At 43.7% G+C, this 20595-nt stretch overlaps 1 protein-coding gene across 2 annotated transcripts in view; it reads left to right on the top strand.

The window, feature by feature from the left end:
• The first annotated feature begins 348 nt into the window (after window positions 1–348).
• The window catches only part of slc27a4 (solute carrier family 27 member 4), a 68728-nt gene continuing 48481 nt past the window's right edge, over window positions 349–20595 (top strand). For both annotated transcript variants that reach the window (XM_072240233.1, XM_072240232.1), the window contains exons 1-3: window positions 349–402; window positions 767–944; window positions 18819–19213. In XM_072240233.1, coding sequence (XP_072096334.1) covers window positions 784–944; window positions 18819–19213 — 556 coding nt within the window. In that variant the 5' untranslated portion in view covers window positions 349–402; window positions 767–783. The remainder of the gene's footprint in view (window positions 403–766; window positions 945–18818; window positions 19214–20595) is intronic.

Genomic DNA, 20595 nt, shown 5'->3' with positions numbered 1-20595 from the left:
TCTTAACATGCACATGTTAACTATTCAAAAGCAGAATTAATTGAGAATCCTGGTAAAGTTATCAAGTCAAGATCATCTGCAAGGAAAGGAACACAGCTAACCAAAAGGAGATAACTAAACTATTCGGGAACAATTCTTCCTTTATAAGATCTATTTCTGTACTGTTAAAGCAGAGATCGTGCATTAAATTCTTATTTGCAAGCAACCGAATTCAACAGCGAAGGCAGACCTCCGCCAACATTCCCACCGAAGTGCTGGGTTGCCCGGCGCATGTGCAGTAAAGCCCCCCCCCCGCACAGACCGGGCGGAGCGCGCTGCTCTATTCGTCACCGCGCCTGTCAATCAAGTGCGTAAGCGGAGAGGAAAAAGGGTCGAACGACCGGCGCAGGGCGCTTGGTGCTAGTAAGTACGGTGATGTCCGATTGTTGCAATTACAACATTCCGGGGACTATGCTTTTCATTCCGAATATAGTTTTTTCTTCTGGAAACGAAGCGAGACAAGGCAGTGTAGTGAGGGAGGACGAAAAGTTTAGTTTTAGCAATGGAAGATGTGCTGGGGTGGTTCTCCTTTCTTTAAAGAAATGGGTGATCTGCCGGCTTGGTGCAGTTGTAGTTTGCCTGGATGGCTGCCGAGAAGGGCAGCCTTCTTTTCTCTGATCCTGGCCCCATTTCATTCTGACATTGCGGAGCTCTTTTTGTGCAATTGCATTTGAGGTTTCTTCCCCGTTTTGATTCTCGCCCTTCACCTTGTGCTTCTGTCTCTTAGCTCCGACGCGGCTGACGATGTGGAGATTAGCAACATGCACGGTTCTGCTCTTCGTGCAGCGTCTGGTGGCCAGGATGCCCTGGACGCTGGTAGCAGTCACTACCTGCGCGTTTTACCTTGCATCGGGAGGTCACAAATTCGTGGAAGTCTTCTTGAAGACCATACGCCGAGACGTACAGTAAGTAACGCACGATTTCACATTCATCCGAACGCTCCTTCCAGCTTGCCTCCCAACTGACTGACACCGCTTCCTTTGTGTAGCCGCGATCCGATTGCAGCTGTCCTTGGCGAAGGAGACGGTTCTAGTTCGCCCTTCGCTTGAACTGCTTGTTTAATGGGTTTATGCAGAGAGGCAGCTTAACTCTAGGTGAGATTTCTTACTGTTACACTGTGGTCATATTACCTCGGGTGCCAAAGATCCGCAGACCTGTTATAATGTACTAGCGACGAATGAATCAGGAAGTAAGCGGCCTGGCGAGACTACCGCCTTACAAAAAACGAAGGGGTTAGTTCGTTTTAAAAAAGTTCAAGGTAAATTTATTATCAAAGTAACCATATACAACCTTGATCCATTTTGTTGCGGGCATTCAAAATAAATATAGAGAAACACAATGAAAACTTGCGCACCAAGGTAAAAGACATGGAATTGTGCAAATACAAAAGACAAACAAAATAATAATAATGAATAACTAAATAACAATGATTGAGACCATGAGTTGTAGAGGCCTTGTAGGGGAGCCCATTAGTTTGGGAATCCGTTCAGTGTTGAGGTGAGTGAGGTCATCCAGTCTGGTTCAGGAGCTTTATGGGTGAGGGGTAATAACTGTTTTCCTGAACCTGGTGGTGTAGGACCCAAGGCTCCTGTACCTCCTTCCTGATGGCAGCAGCAAGAAGAGAGCATGGCCTGGGTGGTGGCAGTCCTTGATGGATGCTGCTTTCCTGCTATAGTGCTTTGTGTAGCTATGCTCAGCGGTGGGGAGGGTTTTACCTGTGGGAGAGATTTACCTGCTATGTTGCACTGAGTTGAAAGGTGCCTTATTTGAATCCCAAAGACAACGTTTAATTACCTTTATTCTGGCCATCAGTATTTTGCTGGCTGTGCGTTGTTGAATTAAGCAAGGGAGAGAGATGTGCGTTACTCATAACTATCCAGTGACCAAGTGAAACGCAATCATTGAAAGAAAAGTTTGCATTTATACCAGCCCTTCAGCATCCTCACATAGATCCAGTGTATTTCAGAGTCAAGAACTATTTTGGAAGTTTCCACTGTTACAGAATTCCCAAGGGGTAGCAAAGTGATAGGAACTGGATAAGTTGATGGGGATTGGCTTGGGTGAAAGTTTGATTCCTTGCTCTAAGAGGATGTTCTGAGATCTTTTGCAGTCACGAGAAGAGAACTACAGCCTCGGTTTTAATGCTACCCCTGAAGAGTGGATCTCAGCTGCCCATTGCTACTTGAAGTTGTTTGTGCAAGTCTCAGCAGTAGGCGCTTACAAGCTTCTTTGGAGGAAAGTGCTCCCAATGAGTCATTGCTGAGTAAAGCTGGCATTTGGGGCATGTCTATCCCTGTTGAAGGTTCCATTCCATCAACAGAAATCTACAGAAGTATTGAAGGGGGTTGCAAGTGGCAGTGTGTGATATCTCAGCTGGTGTCAATCCAGAAATGCTGTTTTGTTTGGCTGTGTTCCTGTATGGCTGAATGACAATTAAACTTGAACTTGAAGGAGGCAGACAAGCTTTGTGTAAAAAATTGTAGGTATTGGGGCTTGCCATCTCTATTTTGCACATTATAAATTAATGGAGTATATGAGGCTTTATTTTTAACTGTAGCTGAACTGTGTTGGGCTGGAAAGATAGGATGCGATCCAAAATCCATCAGGCTGACTTCCTCCATTACTCACAGGCGGTAAATCTGGCTGCCAGAACTGCCCCTGTAATTTTATTGTCAATTTGTGATTTTATTTTGCATGTTATGGAGGAGACCTTGGCAGCCCTGGTGGGGCCTGATGCGCCCACTTCTTCAGAGGCCCACTGAAGGACAAGTTTTGATTTAATAAGTTTGCTCACAAAATTGAGCTTTTACGCGTTCAAACTCGCGTTTCCTTCTTGGGACGTAACTGTAATCTTTGTGGTTCTACTCAGTCAGGTTACTGAGTTAAAATTGTATCTGGCTGTCTGTCCTGTGACGAATCAGACAAGTGTCCTTGTTGCCTGCTCAGTTGAGAAGATTGAGGTTGGGATATCTTCCTGTGTTCTTGTTCAGGAAGTGTTAGCTCATTTTCCAGCACCGTCCCTGCTATCCAGAAACCTGATCAAATGCTTCTTTGAATAATCATGACAACAGCCTTCGTAGCCCAACTAGGGCAGAGGATTCCAAAGATTGTTCACCTCAAAATGAGGAGCTTTGTCTTCCTCTTCAGTTTTAAATGGTCTGGCAATTGTTCCTGATTTCTGACCCTTCAGATTGGGGGGGGGGGGGTGTGGTGAGGAGAATATCTACTTTTTGAACTTTGGAAGAAATTTATAACTTTCAATGGGATGATCTCTCATTCTTCTAAGTGGAGAGTACAAACCTCTTTACTCAGTCCCTCCACCTATAGCAAACTTGCTCTCCCAAGAATGAGCCTGTCGTGCGTTCCCCCTGAGCATGTACTTATTGGGGCTTTCAAGCCACAACTGTACACAGTGCTCCCAGCGCAGTCTTGCCAAGGCCCTGTGCTAGGCTAATGGTTCACTCAGCTTCCCCTGAAGTAGTGGGTCAGAATTGCTACCCTTTAATCTGTAGGAACCATTCCAGCACTGAGCGGTGATGACGCATCTGTTGACTATGTAACCACTTCTTTCAAAACTGGGAGATGGGATATCAGGTCCATGAGTTTTCAGCCTGTAACTTCTGTGGTTCTGTTTTTTTCTAAGACTATTTAAATTCAATTTCTGTAGAGCCCTGATTCTGTTATTTCTGGCAGGAATTTTGTATCTTCATCTATGAAGACAGGTGCAATACATTTGTTTATTTTATCTGCCATTTCCTTATTCCCTAGTGTAATTTTGTAACTTTTGAACCCACATTTGACCTCTCGAGTATTTTCCCTTTTACAGTTAGTTTTCTATTTCTTGCCAGTGTGCTCTTATATTCTAACCCCCTTTATTAATTTCTGGTTCTCCTTTGCTGAGTCCAAAATAATTTCCAATCTCCCATTGCTAAGCATTTCCTGCCTGCTTTAATGTAGATTTGCTGACAAATGCAGATAACCCTCTCCTCCCAGCTTTATTTCCTTTTCCTTAAATTTTGGAATGAACTCCATCACATTCAAGTTCTGTTCAAAACCCTTGTGGTCACTGTTCCATAAAGACGACAAAGGGATTATTAATTAACCCTGTCTCATTACTGTCATATTAAATATTTACGATGTTGTGGTTCCTAAAAAAACATATTTTGTACTGAATTTGACCTTTTAAGTATTTGTCCAGTTTCAAGCAGGCATCACACTGTCCTTGGCAAATTCCTCACCCTCCATGCTTTCAGCATTGACAGGCTCATCCCTGTAGAGCTGAGTTCATCCAAAACTCTGCTGCCTCTAGCTGAACATGCAGAGTCTTCAGTGTAGGACAAGGGAGCAGGGGAAGGCTATTCAGCCCTTCCAGTCTGCTCTGTCACGGCCCTGCTTCCAAATTCAGTATGTCTTCCTGCTTTCTCCTCACACACCTTGATCACATCAGCCAAAGGAATGAATGTGTTGTGTTTTTTTTTTGCCTCATCTGCTGTGTTGGAGAATTCCACAGGTTTACCAGTCTGGATGAAGAAATCAGTCCCATAATCACTGATCAGTGTTGTCTTCTACCCCTCATCTTAGAAAATGCTTTGCTGCATTCAAGTCATTCTGTAGCCATGTCTCTCCTCGTCCCTTTAATCTTCTTGATTTCTATAATCCTTAAACTCTGCATTAATCGAATTCTGCATCCCTCCCAATTTCTTCATTCTGTTGTTGGTTCACTGCTTTATCCATCTGGGCGCTGGGATTTGGAGTTTTCTCTAATTTCTTCCTCTAGGGTGCTGCCAAACCTTGCCTCCCTGTTCATGAACTCCTGATGTCTACTTTGGGCTCATTGTCAGCACTTAACTGAAAACATATTTGTTATGAAATACTTGGGATTATGGAGCTGAGTTATTGTTGACTTTTCCTCCCACTGAATATTTCACATCAGTTGCATGGTCGTCAGTTTCTTTTCGCTGCCTTTCCAGGGTGACCGTTCCGCAACAACGCACCTGTTTTTTCTTCCAGGTTGCAAACTGAAGTGGACAAGAGTCCACCAACATTCTGATGAAAGAACTTGAAATCATTCAAGTATTCTGAATGTAATACTTAGGCAGGCACGTACCACGTTTTGTACTTTTACACGTATGAAGGTCAAAGAAGTCTTTAACAGAACATTGAATCTGATCCTGTTCTCATCCCCATGGGCTTAACTTTCAGCAGGGGCCTCCAGATTAAAAAAAAAAAGGGTGGATGGAAATAATAAAACCCAGAAGAGTACAGCACAGGAACAGGCCATTCGGCCCACAATGTTGTGCCAAACTAGCTAAAAGCAAATCAAAAATACCCAAATACGAATCTCTCCTACCTACACCATGTCCATATTCCTCCAACTCCAATGTGCCGATCCAAATGTCTCTTAGAAGCCTTTAACGTATTTGCTTCTACCACCATACCAGGTAACACATTCCAGGTGTAGTCTGTGCACGACTACATACATGTTAAATAAAAGCACGCACGCAGCAGATGGCTTTAACTGGTGTATTTACGCTACAGGCAACGTAACTTCATTGGACACGTGATTAGGAAAGAGAATGCACGGTAATTATGGGAAAGAGTGAAGGGAAGAAAGCAAGAGGAAGACAAAGACAAATGATGATGGAGACAGCAGCCAGAGAACTGGAAATGAATACCAATGAATTGATCCACTTGACCCGAAACAGGAGTGTGGGGGCCATGGCAGTCAAAGCTCAAACTGGGCATGGCACCTGATGATGATGATTTACATTGCAACGAGAGAGAGAAAGAGCAATATGCATGCATAGACAGCAGTACACTTCCTCCCCCTTTAGATGAATGCAACGTAAAACTGCATATGTACAAAACATTCAATTTCCCTTTCATAAACCCTTATTCCAAATAAACATGCTTTCACAATATCAGTCCATAACTAACCTCACAGTTCTAAAGGCTCAGTCTTTTGGGTGGTGCGCTGTTTCTTTCAGAATAACTCCTCTGGACCTATGGAGTGGCATCAGGTTTGGTGGGTGTCTTGTCCAAGACAACGTTCTCGGTTACCGGTGTCATGTTGTTGTCAGTGCCATTATCACTAAGAGGCAAGTCCAGTGATTAATGTGTCTGTCCTTTTGGATACAGTCGACTCAGGTGTGTTCTTCGGTTGAGCATCCAGTATCTGGTCCACATGACGTCTCCATGTCTGATCTCCAACATCCTCTGTGTACATCAGTGGTCCAGTTCTTGTGGCTGTCCTATCGAGTGTCCACTTGTCTTCTGGGTGATCGCGCACTAGGACTTCCTGTCCAACCTCAAAGCTCCTTGCTGCTTCACTTGGCAACTGGCTGAACTCTTTATTCTGCACTTCCCTTCATAGATCTGACTTCAGGAGGTCTGTGCAAGATCGCATATTCCTGTTTGTGAACAGCATTGCAGGTGTTTGATTTGTCATCGCATGAACAGAGTTCCAATATACTAAAAGGAAGTTGTGCTGTCCGGAAAAGTCCTCCTTGTCCATTACTTTAATGGACTTCTTAAGGGTTTGGATAAACCTTTCAGCTAACCCATTCTTTGTTGAGCTGTTTGACTGAATTGGTGTAACCTCCGGCCACTTTGAATGAGCATCCACAGCAATCAGACTCTTTGTCGTGGTGAAGACGGCCACTCCCTTGGGTGTAACAGTGCCTGTGGGGTGTACTTTGAACATTTTGGCATCTCGAACAGCTTTTGGCCAAGTCTTCAATCTGTTTATCTGTTCCCGGCCACCACACGTAGTTCCAGGCGAGACTCTTCAACTTGACTGTACCCCCAGGTGTCCTTCATGCAGATTTTCTAACCCTCTGGTGTGCAGTTTAAAGGGAACCACAACACGAGAGCCACACATCAGTGTTCTTTGACATACCGATAGTTGGTCTCGTCTCGCTGGAATCTCTGGAACACTTCCTGACATCGTGATTTCTTAGACTTCTGCCAGTGTCGGCTCATTCCTTGTTTCCCTTTGTATTTTGGAATTTGTTACTGGCAACTGGTCCACCAGTGCTGTGTTGAACACTTCTCTGGGTCATTATGAAGACTTTCCTTCAGTTGCCAATTGTGGATGACGTGACAAGCATCACCGTGGCTGTATTGTTTGATGCCCTTGAACTCTATATCTAAGAGTGGACTCCTAGGAATAGTGCCCAGTGTTGTAACCCGGTAAAAGTCATTACTGGAATTCCCTTCCTGGGATTGAAAATGGACACAAGGAGCTGGTCTGTCACTAACATAAACTTTTGTCCGTAGAGGTAGTGGTGAAATTTCTTTATTCCCATTGCTAGACTAAGGGCCTCTGAGTCGATCGGTGCGTAGTTGCGCTCTGCGCTCATCAGTGATCTTGAAGCAAACGCAATCAGGCTTTCAGATCCATTTTTCATAATGTGTGACAAAATGGCTCCAATGCCATAAGGGGACACATCGCACGCCAGTCTGATGGGCGGAGATGGGTCATAATGGGTGAGCAGTTCATCAAATCTTATTAGTCTCTTTGTTTCTTTGAATGCTCTTTCACATCTTTCTGACTATTCCCCACTTTGCTCCTGTCTGTAACAGTGCATTCAATGGGTGCAGCACTGTAGCAACGTTCGGAAGAAACCAGTAGTAATAGTTAACAAGGCAAAAGTATGACCTGAATTGTGAAAAGTTTTCTGGTTTGGGTGCCTGTCGCACTGCTTCAGTCTTCTCTTGTGACTTATGTCAGCCATGCTTGCCAATGACACGTCCACAACATGCGATTTCATTCTTGAAAAACTCTCATTTCTCTCTCTTTGCTCAAAGACTATAGTCACTCAGCCTGGTAAGCACTTTACCAAGGCTCTGGAGGTGCTCTTCATCATTTTTGCTGGTCATGATGATGTCATCAAGCTAACATTGTGTTCCTGGGATATCTTTGAGTCCTTGGTCTGTTGCTGTTTGCCAAATTGCTGGAGCTGATGCAACGCCAAAGGCGAGACAATTGCAGTGGCATGCAAAAGTTTGGGCACCCCAGTCAAAATTTCTGTTACTGTGAATAGCTAAGCGAGTAAAAGATGAACTGATTTCCAAAAGGCATAAAGTTAAAGATGACACGTTTCTTTAATGTTTTAAGCAAGATTACTTTCTTTATTTCCATCTTTTACAGTTTCAAAATAACAAAAAAGGAAAAGGGCCCGAAGCAAAAGTTTGGGCACCTGCATGGTCAGTACTTAGTAACACCCCCTTTGGCAAGTATCACAGCTTGTGAACGCTTTCTGTAGCCAGCGAAGAGTCTTTCAATTCTTGTTGGGAGGATTTTTGCCCATTGTTCCTTGCAAAAGGCTTCTACTTCTGTGAGATTCTTGGGCCATCCTGCATGCATTGTTCTTTTGAGATCTATCCACAGATTTTCGATGATGTTTAGGTCGGGGGACTGTGAGGGCCACGGCGAAACCTTCAGCTTATGCCTCTTGAGGTAGTCCATTGTGGATTTTGAGGTGTGTTTAGGATCATTATCCTGTTGTAGAAGCCATCTTCTTTTCATCTTCAGCTTTTTTTTTTTACAGGCGGTGTGATGTTTGCTTCCAGAATTTGCTGGTATTTAATTGAAGTCATTCTTCCCTCTACCAGTGAAATGTTCCCCGTGCCACTGGCTGCAACACAAGCCCAAAGCATGATCGATCCACCCCTGTGCTTAACAGTTGGAGAGGTTTTCTTTTCATAAAATTCTGCACCCTTTTTTCCCCAAACATACCTTTGCTCATTACGGCCAGAAAGTTCTATTTTAACTTCATCAGTCCACAGGACTTGTTTCCAAAATGCATCAGACTTGTTTAGATATTCCTTTGCAAACTTCTGACACTGAATTTTGTGGTGAGGACACAGGAAAGGTTTTCTTCTGATGACTCTTCCATGAAGGTCATATTTGTGTAGGTGTCGTTGCACAGTAGAACAGTGCACCACCACTCCAGAGTCTGCTAAATCTTCCTGAAGGTCTTTTGCAGTCAAACAGGGGTTTTGATTTGCCTTTCTAGCAATCCTACGAGCAGTTCTCTCGGAAAGTTTTCTTGGTCTTCCAGACCTCAACTTGACCTCCACCGTTCCTGTTAACTGCCATTTCTTAATTACATTACAAACTGAGGAAACGGCTACCTGAAAACACTTTGCTATCTTCTTATAGCCTTCTCCTGCTTTGTGGGCATCGTTTATTTGTATTTTCAGAGTGCTAGGCAGCTGCTTGGAAGAGCCATGGCTGCTGATTGTTGGAACAAGGTTTGAAGAGTCAGGGTATTTATACAGCTTTGAAATTTGCATCACCTGGCCTTTGGGGGAACACCTTTTCACATGTGTAGGTCTTTAGTGTCATTGAGGTCTTCTCTAACAGTATCTTCGAAAGCAGACTGTTGTAGTCAGCCTCTGAAATTATAGACAAAGCTGACTGTGTGTCCAGTTCCATTTTCAGTTTTACACCAGACACAGCTATTGTGATCCCTATTGAGATCTGCTTCATTCATACTCCGCAGTTCTAGGCATGACAGCTCACCTTTGTCAGACTCTTATGTTGTCTGATTCTGTTTTACATTTGGTTACTTTATGCATTTGCTTAGTTTTGTGTTTGAGACTTTTCACTCGGTTGTCTGTGACACTTTCTGCAGACTTTTTCTTTGAACCAACAGTTACTTGCATCATGAGAGGATTTGTCACATCGATAACATTTTTGTGTTTTTGCATCATTCAGGGATATTTTGTTCATTTCACATTTTAACCTCCTTTTCTGTAGTTCTGCTGCATCCTTTGCTGCAGTCTCTAACGATCCTTGCCCATTCTAAGGTTATGTCTCTTTCTGTCAGTAGCCTCATTTGAGTGCTTTGACTGTGCATGCCACATGCAAGCCTGTCCCTTAATGCATCAGAAAATCCATCCCCAAAGTCACAGTACTGAGAAAGTTTGTGCAGTTCCGCAATGTATTCAGAAATGCTTTCATCTTTGGACTGGTTCCTCTTGTAAAACCTAAATCTCTCAGCTATTACCAGTGGTTTCGGGCTCAAGTGATTTTGTAAAATTGGAGAATTTCGGCAAAGGTCTTGCTTGCTGGCTTTTCAGGAGTTACTAGGTTGTGTAAGAGTCTGTATGTTCATGCGCCCATTTAGCTAAGAAGTGTAGGGGCTTTCTCTTGCTCCTCTGCATTGTTCACAATACAATACATTTCAACCCTCTCAATATAGACATGCCCCAAACTTCCAGTCTTCATTAGCACTGTCAAATTCGGCAACATCCCGGCTGAAGTTATCGACATGTTATTTTCACTTTAAATTCAGCACGGCGTTCACTGTTACTCACACATCTGCTGGTGACAGCCTGCTCTGTGCTGTTGTTTCGTCCTGTAACTGCCAGTGCAGTTGGTGATTTTTTTCTGACATTCAGGTTCGTACTCATCATCAATTCATTGTGTTTGTGCATATATATTAAGTAAAGCATTCTTCTAGGGTGCATCACAACCTGGTATGGAAGTTGTCCTGTCCAAGACCAGAAGAAGCTACAGAAGATCGTGAACATGGCGCAGCACATCACACAATCCAATCTTCTGTCCTTGGACTCACTTTACACCGCACGCTGTCGGAGCAGTGCTGCCAGGATAATCAAGGACACGACCCACCCAGCCAACACACTTTTCGTCCCTCTTCCCTCCGGGAGAAGGCTCAGGAGCTTGAAGACTCGTACGGCCAGATTTGGGAACAGCTTCTTTCCAACTGTGATAAGACTGCTGAATGGATCCTGACCCGGATCTGGGCCGTACCCTCCAAATATCCGGACCTGCCTCTGTTTTTTTGCACTACCTTACTTTCCATTTTTCTATTTTCTATTTATGATTTATAATTTAAATTTTTAATACTTACTAATTTTTACTATTTTTAATATTTAATATTTGTAATCCAGGGAGCGAGAAGCACAGAATCAAATATTGCTGTGATGATTGTACGTTCTAGTACCAATTGTTTGGCGACAATAAAGTATAAAGTTGGTAAAGTAAAGGCTCGCACACAGGAGATGGGTTTAACTGGTGTATTCACATTGCAACGAGAGAGAGAGAAATCAAGTGCGCAGGCAATGCATGCACAGACAACATCCCCTTTGAACTGTCAGCTATCCCATATTCCACCACCCCAGAAGACTTTTTTTTTCCTTCACATTTGTAAAAGTACAAAACTTGCTCTGTGCTTGACTAAGTCTGTATTATATTCATAGTTTTGAATGATTTCATCATAATTCTGGTGGACTATTTCTTCCTTTGGACTTTTGTAAGGAGGAACTTTAACCATATTTTCTCATTTGAGGTCAGCACCAAATAAGAAACATGATTTTTTGTGTGTGTACAACTGGATATGGTGGTTTAGTTGAAAAGGAGAAAAACAGTGCAAGACTAGAGTAGGAGCAGGAATGAATTAATCATCTCTTTCAATCAACTGTGAGATTGAGGGAAAACTGGTCTCCCCAGTATCATGATCAGATGGGTAAACTTATCCCAGTCTTTTTCTTTGTATGCATTTTAACTTCTCGCCTCTATATATAGTGTATTTGTATTGAGATTCATTCATTTAGATTTTCCAAATCTTAATTTTGTTCATTTTTGTACAGTGAAAGTAGCCAGCATTCTATGTTTGCAAATGACCATTAAATTGATGTTCTGCCTTTTGATCTATGTTGCTGTGTGAACAACTTTGCAGAGGTAACCATCTCGGAGTCACACCCAAAATGTGCCAGGATTTAAATACGTTAAACTAACACAGATATAGTATAACAAGGCCCTCAAACAATGCAACATTGTTATTTACTTAAATGGCGAGGGCTAATTGTTCATTTGAAAACACTGGGGACAATTTTGAAATCAACCTGTGGTTAAAAATATGACCTTTGACCAGCAAAGCAAAGACTTTTGTAGCTGCCTGTGGGCAGGCATTTGCCTGGATTACTAGAGGACCCCTGGTTCGTCCCCTGCAGCCTGGAGCAATGTTCTGCATTGAAATCAGAAATGGGGATGTTTTAGATCGAGGTGCGGGGAAATATCCTGTGATTCTACATGTTACATAACAATTTACATTGAACTTGTACTAGCTAATCTACAATTATGGTGATTAGCTAGAGGAAGTGGAATAGTAGCATTCTTTACAATTATCTGAATAAAATAGGCTAGAAACTCTCGGCAGGTCTGGTAGCATCTGTAGAAAGATAAAAAGGTTAAAATTCTGGATGAATGAACTTTTTGTCAAAACTGGGCAAAAACATGAGAAGGTCAGGGAGGGATGGGTCCCCTTCTCCCCTTTCTCCTATGGTCCACTCTATCAGATTCCTTCTTCTCCAGCCTTTGACCTTTCCCACCCGCCTGGCTTCACCTTTCACCTTCTGGCTAGCCTCTTTTCCACCTTCCCCGCCTTTTTTTTTATTCTGGCATCTTTTCCCCCTTCCTGCTCAGTCCTGAAGAAGTGTCTTAGTCCGAAATGTCCACTGTCTATTCACTTCCATAGATGCTGCCTGGCGTACTGAGTTCCCTCGGCATTTTGTGTGTGTTGCTTTGGATTTTCAGCATCTGCCGACTTCCTCACATTTATGGATTGATATTCCTGATCAGAAAAATTCTCACACTATGGACATCTTACAACTTGTGGAGAAGCGCAAAGCTTAAGATGTTATAGTCACCAAATAATTGTCTCAGAATAAACAACTTAACAACAGATAATAGCAATGCCCATTTTAGGTCAGAAGATACCCATGGGGAGAGGAACAGTTAATGTTTTGGATCACTGACCTGTTTTTTTTTTCTTTAAAATGTAGAAGTTGCTACCACAAAGTGATGTTGAAATGATAAATATAGAAGTAGTTAAAAGGAAACTAGTTGGGAGTTTCTGAGAGAAACGAGGAGAAAATTGTGCTGTAAAAGGTAAATTTGGAAGACTGAGGTGATTTAGAAAGAGCAATTGACTTATTCAACTATGACATTCATTATCCAATCTTTGTGTAATTCTCTTTAAAAATAACATAAAGCATGTATAAAACAAACATTAGATTATGAGGACACGCAGTCTTCTTTCATTGTCATTTAGTAATACGTGCATTAAGAAATGATACAATTTGATCCTCCAGAATGATATCACAGAAACACAAGACAAACCAAGACTAAAAAAATTACAAAAACCACACAGTTGTAACGTATAGTTACAACAGTGCAAACAATACCATAATTTGATGGAAGAACAGACCATGGGCACGGTAAAAAAAAATCTCAAAAGTCTCTCGAAAGTTCTCACACAGACAGTTGAAGGAAGAAAACTCTTCCTGCCATGAGCTTCCAATGCCGCAAACTTGCCGATGCACCCGACCACAGACTGACTCCGAGTCCGTCCAAAAACTTCGAGCCTCCGACACCGAGCACCATCTCTGCTGAGCGCTTCAACCCCGGCCCCAGCAATAGGCAAAGCCGAGGATTTGGGGCCTTCCCCTCTGGAGATTCTTGATCGCACAGTAGCAGCGGCAGCGAAGCAGGCATTTCAGAAGTTTCTCCAGATGTTCCTCCGTGCTTGTCACGGCTGTCTCCATCAAATCAGGATTGTGCACGGTATCCTACTTCACAAATACGGTATCAATTCGGAGCGGCAGTGCGCGCTGTGTCGTGCCGCCATTTTCTCCTCCCCTCAAAAATGAGAGATTATGGAAAACTGAAATAAGAAAGACAAAATGCTGAAACCTGCTTCATGAAAAGCAGGTTTATGGAATCTATGGAATTAAGGGAATCAAGTAGTGAGACCATGGAAACTGTACAGATTGAAAAGGAGGAGGTGCTTGCTGTCTTGATGAAAATTAAAGTGGATAAATCCCCGGGACCTGACAGAGTGTTCCCTCGGACCTTGAAGGAGACTAGTGTTGAAATTGCAGGGGCCCTGGCAGAAATATTTAAAATGTCGCTGTCTACGGGTGAAGTGCCGGAGGATTGGAGAGTGGCTCATGTTGTTCCGTTGTTTAAAAAAGGATCGAAAAGTAATCCGGGAAATTATAGGCCGGTGAGTTTAACGTCAGTAGTAGGTAAGTTATTGGAGGGAGTACTAAGAGACAGAATCTACAAGCATTTGGATAGACAGGGGCTTATTAGGGAGAGTCAACATGGCTTTGTGCGTGGTTGGTCATGTTTGACCAATCTGTTGGAGTTTTTCGAGAAGGTTACCAGGAAAGTGGGTGAAGGGAAGGCAGTGGATATTGTCTACATGGACTTCAGTAAGGCCTTTGACAAGGTCCCGCATGGGAGGTTAGTTAGGAAAATTCAGTCGCTAGCTATACATGGAGAGGTGGTAAATTGGATTAGACATTGGCTCGATGGAAGAAGCCAGAGAGTGGTGGTAGAGAATTGCTTCTCTGAGTGGAGGCCTGTGACTAGTAGTGTGCCACAGGGATCAGTGCTGGGTCCCTTGTTATTTGTCACCTATATCAATGATCTGGATGATAATGTGGTAATTTGGATCAGCAAGTTTGCTGATGATACAAAGATTGGAGGTGTAGTAGACAGTGAGGAAGGTTTTCAGAGCCTGCAGAGGGACTTGGACCAGCTGGAAAAATGGGCTGAAAAATGGCAGATGGAGTTTAATACTGACAAGTGTGAGGTATTGCACGTTGGAAGGACAAACCAACGTAGAACATACAGGGTTAATGGTAAGGCACTGAGGAGTGCAGTGGAACAGAGGGATCTGGGAATACAGATACAAAATTCCCTAAAAGTGTCGTCACAGGTAGATAGGGTCGTAAAGAGAGCTTTTGGTACATTGGCCTTTATTAATCGAAGTATTGAGTATAAGAGCTGGAATGTTATGATGAGGTTGTATAAGGCATTGGTGAGGCCGAATCTGGAGTATTGTGTTCAGTTTTGGTTACCAAATTACAGGAAGGATATAAATAAGGTTGAAAGAGTGCAGAGAAGGCTTACAAGGATGTTGCCGGGACTTGAGAAACTCAGTTACAGAGAAAGGTTGAATAGATTAGATCTTTATTCCCTGGAGCGTAGAAGAATGAGGGGAGATTTGATAGAGGTATAAAAATTATGATGGGTATAGATAGAGTGAATGTAAGTAGGCTTTTTCCACTGAGGCAAGGGGAGAAAAAAACCAGAGGACATGGGTTAAGGGTGAGGGGGGAAAAGTTTAAAGGGGACATTAGGGGGGGCTTCTTCACACAGAGAGTGGTGGGAGTGTGGAATGAGCTGCCAGGCCAGGTGGTAAATGCGGGTTCTTTTGTAACATTTAAGAATAAATTGGACAGATACATGGATGGGAGGTGTATGGAGGGATATGATCTGTGTGCAGGTCAGTGGGTCTAGGCAGAAAATGGTTTGGCACAGCCAAGAAGGGCCAAAGGGCCTGTTTCTGTGCTGTAGTTTCTATGGTTTCTAAAAGGTTTTCAACCTGAAGTCTTAACTGTTTCTCTTTCTGTAGAGCAGGGGTTCCTAACCTTTTTCATGCCATGGACCCCAACCATTAACCACTTACCCCAGACTGGGAACCCCTGCTACAGACACTACTTGACCTGTTAAGTATTTCCAGCATTTTCTGTTTTCAGTGTAGCACATTTAGTTAAAAATGTGCCCAGGCTACTGCACAGTGAAACATGCAACACAGCGGAGTGGCGGAAATGAGGGGCTGGTGTTGAAATCACGAAGAAGCAGAGGGGTAGAGTTTAGCAAGTTCCATAGGAAAAGCTGTAAAATATTCTGCTGATAGCAGTGAAGGGAGGTGAGGGGGTAGAGCTTAAAAAACTGAAACTGGGGGGGGGTTGAAAGGATGGTGGTACTGTGAGACTGGAGAAATCTGCTGCGGGAGGATGAGATTGTGCCTATACTATGCTGCACAGTAGTGTGGTGGTTAGCACAACGCTTTACAGTACCGGTGACGTGGGTTCAATTCTCGCCGCTGCCTGTAGGAAATTTGTACGTTCTCCCATTACCACGTGGGTTTCCTCCGGGTGCTCTGGTTTCCACCCACAGTCCAAAGTCGTACCAGCTAGCAGGTTGATTGGTCATTGTAGATTGTCCCATGATTAGGCTAGCATTCAATTGGGGGATTGCTGGCTGGTGTGACTCGAAAGGTCTACTCCACTGTATCTCAATCAATCAATAAAACTTATTTATTTAATTCTCTCTCACTCTCGTGCAAATGGGTCTGTGGATCAGTGCAATAGGGTGCTATTGACGACTGGGAACCTTTGGCTCGTCGCTCCTCGAAGTGGAGAGGGAGCATTTGGTTTGGTAGTGACAAACTAGAGACCGTGCACAGTGCACATGGAAACCCTTGGTGGCTGTCAGAAAGAGGGTCACAACCTGACCTAAATGTGGAAGGGCTGTCCTCGTCAACCTCCTCAGAACCCAGAGTGGAACTATGTCATTCTTATCCCGCGAGACTGCCCAAGAGGGAGAAGAATGGGTGCTGAGGTGATGTGGGAGGGAGAATTGTGCTGTTTCCTTTTAGAGGAATTGAAATAATAATGGAAAGGAGAGATTTGGAGTAATCCTGAATTCTATGGTGCAGACCAAAACTGTTTGGCTCGTGTTGCCAGGAGATGTGGATAAAGGCCTGCTAAAACCATATGTGGAGGCCAGCGGGAGTGGAAGTGAGTGGTTGCACGGATAAATTTAATGGAGGTGGGTGAACAGCTGTTTAGCTCTAAGTAACTGTATAAAACAGCTTGTGGCCGGATGACTCTTGTTTAAAGTATTGCAAAAAGGAATGATCAGGGTTACCATCTGATATTAAGGTTTGAACATGTTAGGGTGAAAGTCATTCAGCAGCATAATTCATAGGTATAAAATGAGTTCACAGCTATTTCAAATAGGTTAACATACTGTAGATAGGTAAAGGTGATAAATTTAAAGAAGAAGACGGGAGGGAAAATAAATTAGCCATGATCAAATGGCGGAGGAGACTCAATGGGTCAGATAGCCTAATTCTGCTCTTGTGTCTTATAGTCTTATAAGAGTTCAGGTGTAATTTCACATGAAGTTTGGACTTCTGCCCTTGGAGCACAGAAAATTGAGAAGAATTTTGATTAAAAATGAACATCCTAATTGGTTTGAGTGGGATGGCTTTTGCTATTAGAAGGTAACTCTAGATTGGGCTGGAAGGACAGGTTGAAAATTCCGGCCAGTAGATACAAGGGTGATGATGAGAATGAATGTTGGTGGTTACGATCTGGAACTTGCAGTCTTCAGACCTGACAGGAGCAGATTCAAGCAGGACTTTGGGAATTGGAGTGACACTTGAGCACAAGTTTGTGAAAATAATGGGACTAAAAGGATTACAAGCAACTTTTGTAGACTTGGTGCATTGAATAGCCTCCTTTTGCATCTAACTGATCACACAAGAATGTTATTGATTTGGTACATAGAGGGTGAGCAGACTTACTTGGCCCATTTACAACTAACCTGCACAAATTATAGTTGGACGATTTCCCCTATTATTGAATAGAATGAGATTGTGATGTCTCCAACCAGAACAGCAAACTACCCAAGGTTACCAAATTGTGAAGTGGAATCCCTTTGGCCAATCGTGTCCTTGACGAAAAAAACATTCTCTGGATTTAAAAATAAACCTGTAGACAGCCTGAAATGAGAAGGGGACTGGTCATGTTCTGTTGTCTCATCAGGTTAAATTCAGTTTCATTTATTTATCACATGCACATTGAAACATGCAGCAAAATGAATAATTTGTGCTAAAAACCAACACAGCCCGAGGATGTGCTGGAGGGCAGCCCAGAAATGTCACCACATGTTCCAGCCCCAACATCGTTGATGCAAGAAGCAACAGAAGCAAAACGATAATCGTAAAACAAGCCCCTTTCTTCTCTCTGTGTCTGTCTCTCTAATTCTCCCACCACCAGCCCTCCAGCGGACTCACAGACATCAGGCCTCCAACTTGTAGGCCCAGGGCTTCGGCTGTCAGGTATCGGCTTGTGGTCTCTCTGACTTCGGTCGTCAACATTTGGTATTGAACACAGGACTTGTCAATGATGGGACCCCAAACTCCATTCTCACTGATTCACCAACTCGGGGTGTCACCAGCCCTCTGATCCTGGGGACCCACCCAGAGGTGGGGTGGGGGAGGTGAGGTGTGAGTGTCACCAACCCTTGTCCTCACTGCTCGTCATTCACTGCACTTGCCAAACTGATATCCACCCACAGGGATTGCTGGCCAACGCCCGCAAAGTGCAGTCCAACCTGGACGCTGGCCTGACCTCCAACTCCCCCACGTCCCTGTCCCTAAACCCTAACCTAACATGACCCTGCCCTGCCCCAAAAACCATCCATTTTTCAAAAAAAAACGGCAGCAAGTCTGAGCCACAACCTCGACAGAGGTCACAGCTCAGTGCCATCTCCATATTTCACCATTTTCTTCTCCGTATCTTGTTTCCTTCAGTGTTGCCTCCCCCGCTGTTAATCCCAAAGACCTCACTGCATCCGGGTGTGTCTGACCATGAGTAATCAGAAAGAAAGAAATGCTGCAGGAAATGCAGCAAGCTCTCTCAAGCGACAAAGGAGGAAATAATCAGATCATTGTCTATTTTAAGTACTGGTTGGGAGATGAGTGTTGGGCTAGCCTTGACCGCGGTGGGGGTAGGGTGGAGGTGGTGAGATTACCCGTCTATACTTGCTGATGGGACACCAGTACGAGTGCTAAAATTATTCTCACCATCCACCCTGTGAAAGTGCTGGAGAGACAGAGGCAGCTACTAATACCTTTCTTTGTTTTCACTCCCTATCTCAGTGCTGCTGGTGTCCTCCTCAAAGTGAAGCTCAACGTCAAGCGGAATTTGAGGTTGAACAACACGGTCCCAAAAATCTTCCAAGAAGTTGTTCAGAGGCACCCGGACAAGACGGCGCTTATCTTCGAAGGGACGGGCGCTGCTTGGAGTTTCCGGGACCTGGACGAATACTCGAACAGGGTGGCCAACTTCTTTTCCCAGCACGGCTACCACACCGGTGATGTGGTAGCCCTTTTCATGGAGAGCAGGAACGAGTTCGTGGGGCTGTGGCTGGGCTTGGCGAAAGTCGGAGTTGAGACAGCGCTGATTAACTTCAATTTGCGGCTGGACGCCCTGACCCACTGCATCACCATCTCCAAGGCCAAGGCTATTATATTCGGCAGCGAACTGAACGGCGGTAAGTACAAAGTGAAGGTGTCAGTGACCAGGCAGGACCAAAGGGGGCAAGTAGGTGAGTTCAGAATGTAAAAAAAAAGAAACTAAAGTACATCTTCATTCCAAATCAACTAGATCTGAATTCCCCCAAAGCATCTTACAGGGAGTTGTTTTACCATTTTATAGTGTTCGATTTATAGGGAACGTAGTACTTTTTTTTTTTGAATTACTATCTTTTATAATGAAGGAACACAGATACAATTTAGAACACACAAAGATCTTTACAATAACAATCTATTTTCAGTGATATCATTTGGATAAATGCTCTCCAGACCACGAGAACTTTTCTTTTGAAGCAGGTCGATGTAAAGGATTCTGTGGTACCAAGAGAACAAACAAGATTTGTTTAAGTTTGCCCTGAAGGACACTGGCCACAAAAGCATAGCACTCCCTCAGTCTTTCATTGGATTGTGTGGCTGGAATTTATGCTCAGGTCTGCAGCAGGGTTTGAACTTGCAACCTCCTGCTCTTTCATCACTCTTTCCTTCCAAAGCATTTGTCTGAGCTGCTTTTGAAAGGTGATATTGAATCTGTTTCCAATGTTCTTTCAAAGTGTGCAAACTTAGTGAGTTTAAAAACAATGCATTTCCCCTTCCCCTTGCCAGGCCCCACACCCCTCCCTGGTGCTCTGACTGAGCGGAGGCAACATGCAGAAGGAACAAAACTGATACAATGTCCAGAATGTATTAATGATCGCAGGCAAGGCCGAGGATTTAGTTTTATGTGACCTTAAATAAGTTTAAAGAAATCCAAGAAGCTGTTTTCCCATTTAGTTGTGAGCTATTCACTAATTTAGTGGTGGGAGAAGAATGTCTATTTCCATCTGTGGTGTTTGTGATTGTCAGTGGGAATGGAAGTCACTTTACTTATTCGGGTTTACATCAGATATCAGTGTACCATGACTGACTTACTGCCTGTTATGCCTCTGGTGTTTCGGGCAGCAGTGAGGGTCCTCCATCTCTGGCGGTGTTCAGGGCTTCCTTCGTCATGTCAGTTGCTTCCTCTCAGTCTACTGTCAGTCATGCTAGTCCCAGGTGGAGACTCAGGAATACCGTCACACTCAGATGTAGAAAGATTCTTCATTGCCGTTTCTGTTACAATTTTGTTTTTGCCTGTCAGGGTTTGTTAGCCCTGAGCTGAAGCCCCGAACCTGGAGGACCGGTGGACCTCTCTTAGTCTGACCTGTACCCTTTGACCTGTTTGGTGTACCAGCAGCCAAAGCATAAAGCCCTGACTCCAGGCAACATAGCTCTCCAAGTCACTGAGGCACGCTAGCCTCCAAACTTTACGGCAAAGTTGCAATCCTCTTGGAGGAATGTGCCATGACGGTAGGATTAATTTAAT

The sequence above is a fragment of the Mobula birostris genome, chromosome 22, assembly GCF_030028105.1.
Source record: "Mobula birostris isolate sMobBir1 chromosome 22, sMobBir1.hap1, whole genome shotgun sequence".
Classification (NCBI taxonomy): domain Eukaryota; kingdom Metazoa; phylum Chordata; class Chondrichthyes; order Myliobatiformes; family Myliobatidae; genus Mobula; species Mobula birostris.
This window is presented reverse-complemented; position numbering and strand designations above follow the sequence as displayed.